Below are 3,249 nucleotides of genomic sequence, written 5' to 3'. Positions count from 1 at the left end.
CTCCGCCCTAGTTGTTCTTGATTGGCAGTTGGCTAGTTTTCTGTAATTGGCTAAGCATTTCAATTGTTTTTCCTATTTCTTGGTTTTATTGGCTGCTTACAGATGTTAAACTCTAAAAAATATCACTGTACGTTAAACTTGGCACACCCCCGCACTGAGCACAGCACATGCCCCGCAGAGGCATCGCATTAATTAGACCCGGCTTGCCCAATACCTGTATAGATTGGGGCTTTTTTGGTGCTTTTATCTAATAACTGATTGAATCAGCTTTAGATAAAAGCACAAAAAGCCTCACTGAAGCGCCCGATCTGTACAGACACTGGAGAGCCTGGTTGAACTAATGCTCTGCTTCTTTCAGTAAAGTGCATTTGGGAGGGTGCTGGTTGTTTGTTTTCTAATGTCTGTAAACAGCCATTGTTATAAAAGGCTAGGTTATATTGTAATTCTGTTACTTTTTCTTTCAGACAGGAATGTACTAAGCTTCGTGAAGAGCTGAGGCTTCAGCATGAAGAGGATAAAAAGGCAGCCATGACTCAGCTCTTGCAACTGAAAGAACGTGAAAAAAATGCTGCCAGAGATGGATGGCAAAAGAAAGTGGAAGATCTTTTAGACCAGGTAAGCAGAATGGCTAGTTTAGAATCAGAGAGGCTGTTACAGTTTAGTAGCAGAATGTTCATTAATAGCATGAAGTCTAAGATAAATTTGTCTTTGACTTAATTTGTATTAGAATAACTCACTGCAGATTAATTAGTATTGAAAGGTTTTGAGGAATGTGAAATTACCTTAAAGTGAGATGAATAAGCATACTCTTGTTCATTGTTATATAGAATTTCAGTGAAATCTTTTTTATTCAATTCTTTAGCACTCTTTTCTACCCATTGTGAGCCTTTCTGTTTCTCTCTTTTCTCATGTTCTCTAATTCAAGTATTTACATGCCTTCTGTTACGTAGTTGGCTAATTGTTGGGAGGTATAACTTGTGCTTACACAGATGATTCTGTAAAATATATTAAAACAGTCAGGATTTTCCAATCAACTGTATTACCACCCATTTATTATAGCTGTGTCTTGTCCTAAAGGTAGGAAACACTATTTGAATCTCTCAGGTCATGTCTACACTACTGACTTGCCATGCCAGGCAGTAATGCCCTTAAACATGTTTTCTACTCCACCTATACTAATCCACAACCTTAAGCAGTGTAGCCATTTTTGCAATGGCGATATCAGCAGTCCCTTGTTACAAGGATGAGAGTCTTCCATTAGATAGGGAATTTTGTAAAGGCACCAGCCACTGTTACCTGGTACTAGCAGTTACCTGGCAGTGCTCATTAGCTTGTCAACTGTCAACCATGCAAATGTGGCTACACTGCTCCTGTTTAGGGTGGAAGCGTACTCTGTGTAAGCTCTGGCCAGGCACTGTTTGCAGTGTAGCCATGGCTTCAGCTATTACCTTGGGTAACTTTGACTGATGCTGATTTTTTTAATAATAAGTACTGTTTGTGTTCTCTCTCTATGACAAGCTCTATTATAAATACTTCTCTCCCTGTTAAGTCATTTAATAAAATTCTTTGTTATGTTTCTCAAAAAGCCAGTAGGGAACAGTGTTGGGTTGATTGACCAATGAAAGAGAAGACAGGATAGAAGAGTTATTTTTCTAATGCAGTGGCTAACAACTGTTTCAAGTCACAGGGTGGAACAACCCAGCTCTGGTCCTGTACAGGCTGGTTATGGCACATCAGCTGCACCCACACCACTGCCACTTTTCCTAACCCCTGGCTCCTTGGCTTGGGTGTGGGCACAGCATCCAGGTGGTAGGGAGCTGTACTGGGCTTGGGTAGATGGAAGCTGTGTCCACACTCCTGCTGCTTCTGCATCTCAGCTGAGGTGGGGAAGTGGGGGTGGAGGGCAAGAAAGGAGGGAGAAGTGGCAGCACATGGGCTCCAGCTGCTTGGCCTTGGTATACCTCCCCATTGGCTGGAAGCTTATACTCATGCTGCAGTTTCAGGGGAATGGGGGAAGAAACAGTGGTGACAAGGGTGCAGCTGGAAGTTGCTCAGTCCCAGTGCGGCTTACTTAGCCCTCAAATGGGCATAGACAAAGCCTTCAGGCTCTGCAGGCTATATCTGGTCCATGAGCCATATGTTGCTGACCCCCATTCAAATGGAAAAAGAGAGGTTTTTTTCAGAAATGGTAAGTAGACACTCAGTATTTTAGTCTACTGTGGCATGTCTTCACCCTGCTTTCAACTTTGAGAGGTCAAGTAATAGAGTGCACATCTTTAGCCACACAGTTTATCCAGCAGGCATAAGTTAGTATTTCTGCATCTAATTATATATTAGATGGAAAGCTAAAGTATGAAAAATCCTATCATATGTAATCATAAAGGTGAAGGGTTTTGAAATTTTTTTCCCCAAATTAACTTTATAGCATGAACTTAAAAGAACTTCTACTTGTCTCATTTTCACTTTTTCCCAAAACTCATTTACTGCCTTTTCTTCATTCTGTAAATGGTTATTGTCTCTAAGGAAGAGTAACTTTAAAGGGATATGTTAGCCAAAATGCCTCAAGCAGCTCTTAGTATGTGTGAAAAAATACTAAAATTGGTTTCCTAACAAACTGTGTTGTGATAAAGCTGGCCTAGTTTCCTGAAATGTAAAAATCCCATTTTGTGACTGTTGGATAAAGGGAGAAATGAGCATGTACTACCTGTCATTTTTATTTATGAATAACATTTTGGAACAGAAAAATCCAGAAAAAAATACAGTAATGGGAAAAGAGGTTATTTCCAAGGGAAGAAAAGAATTGTGGCTGTAGGAGACCATTTGAGTGTGTAAAAAAGTGTTAAACTCTTGCACCTATTTCCTTCTGCCAAACAAGACAAAGTAAGTTATGCCATGCTATAACAGGTTATAGAGATAGAGGACTAATTAGAATCTAAAGCAAAAGGCACTTTCAGTCTTACTTCACTTTCTCCGTTTTCATTAGCGGATTCTTGTCTGACATTAATTGCACAAAGTTTGATTTTTCCAGGGTTTTTATAAACAGTGATCTGCTCTGGTAGGCTTAGTTTTTCAACATAAGCATTCCAATTTTTTTTTATTCCTGGTTCTGACAGATTTGCTTTAGCTTTCTGCTTCCACTACTCTTATCTTTATCTTTCAAAGGATTAAGTTTATTCAACTTGTGGCTCTGGGATGAGCAAAGGGATTTTGTTATAGCTCTTTATTTGTAGCTCTCCCCTGCCACCCCCC

The 3,249-nt window shown here is 39.9% G+C and overlaps 1 protein-coding gene across 5 annotated transcripts in view; it reads left to right on the top strand.

Moving 5' to 3' along the window:
* The window catches only part of FAM184A (family with sequence similarity 184 member A), a 202,726-nt gene that overhangs the window by 121,070 nt on the left and 78,407 nt on the right, over positions 1-3,249 (top strand). For all 5 annotated transcript variants that reach the window (XR_002101670.1, XM_019537968.1, XM_019537967.1 and 2 more), the window contains exon 9: positions 465-615. Coding sequence is in view for 4 of the 5 variants with exons in the window: in XM_019537968.1 (XP_019393513.1) it covers positions 465-615 (151 nt within the window). In the remaining variant the exon portion in view is untranslated. The remainder of the gene's footprint in view (positions 1-464; positions 616-3,249) is intronic.

The sequence above is a fragment of the Crocodylus porosus genome, unplaced genomic scaffold (assembly GCF_001723895.1).
Source record: "Crocodylus porosus isolate Cpor-Errol unplaced genomic scaffold, CroPor_comp1, whole genome shotgun sequence".
In the NCBI taxonomy this organism is placed as follows: domain Eukaryota; kingdom Metazoa; phylum Chordata; order Crocodylia; family Crocodylidae; genus Crocodylus; species Crocodylus porosus.
This window is presented reverse-complemented; position numbering and strand designations above follow the sequence as displayed.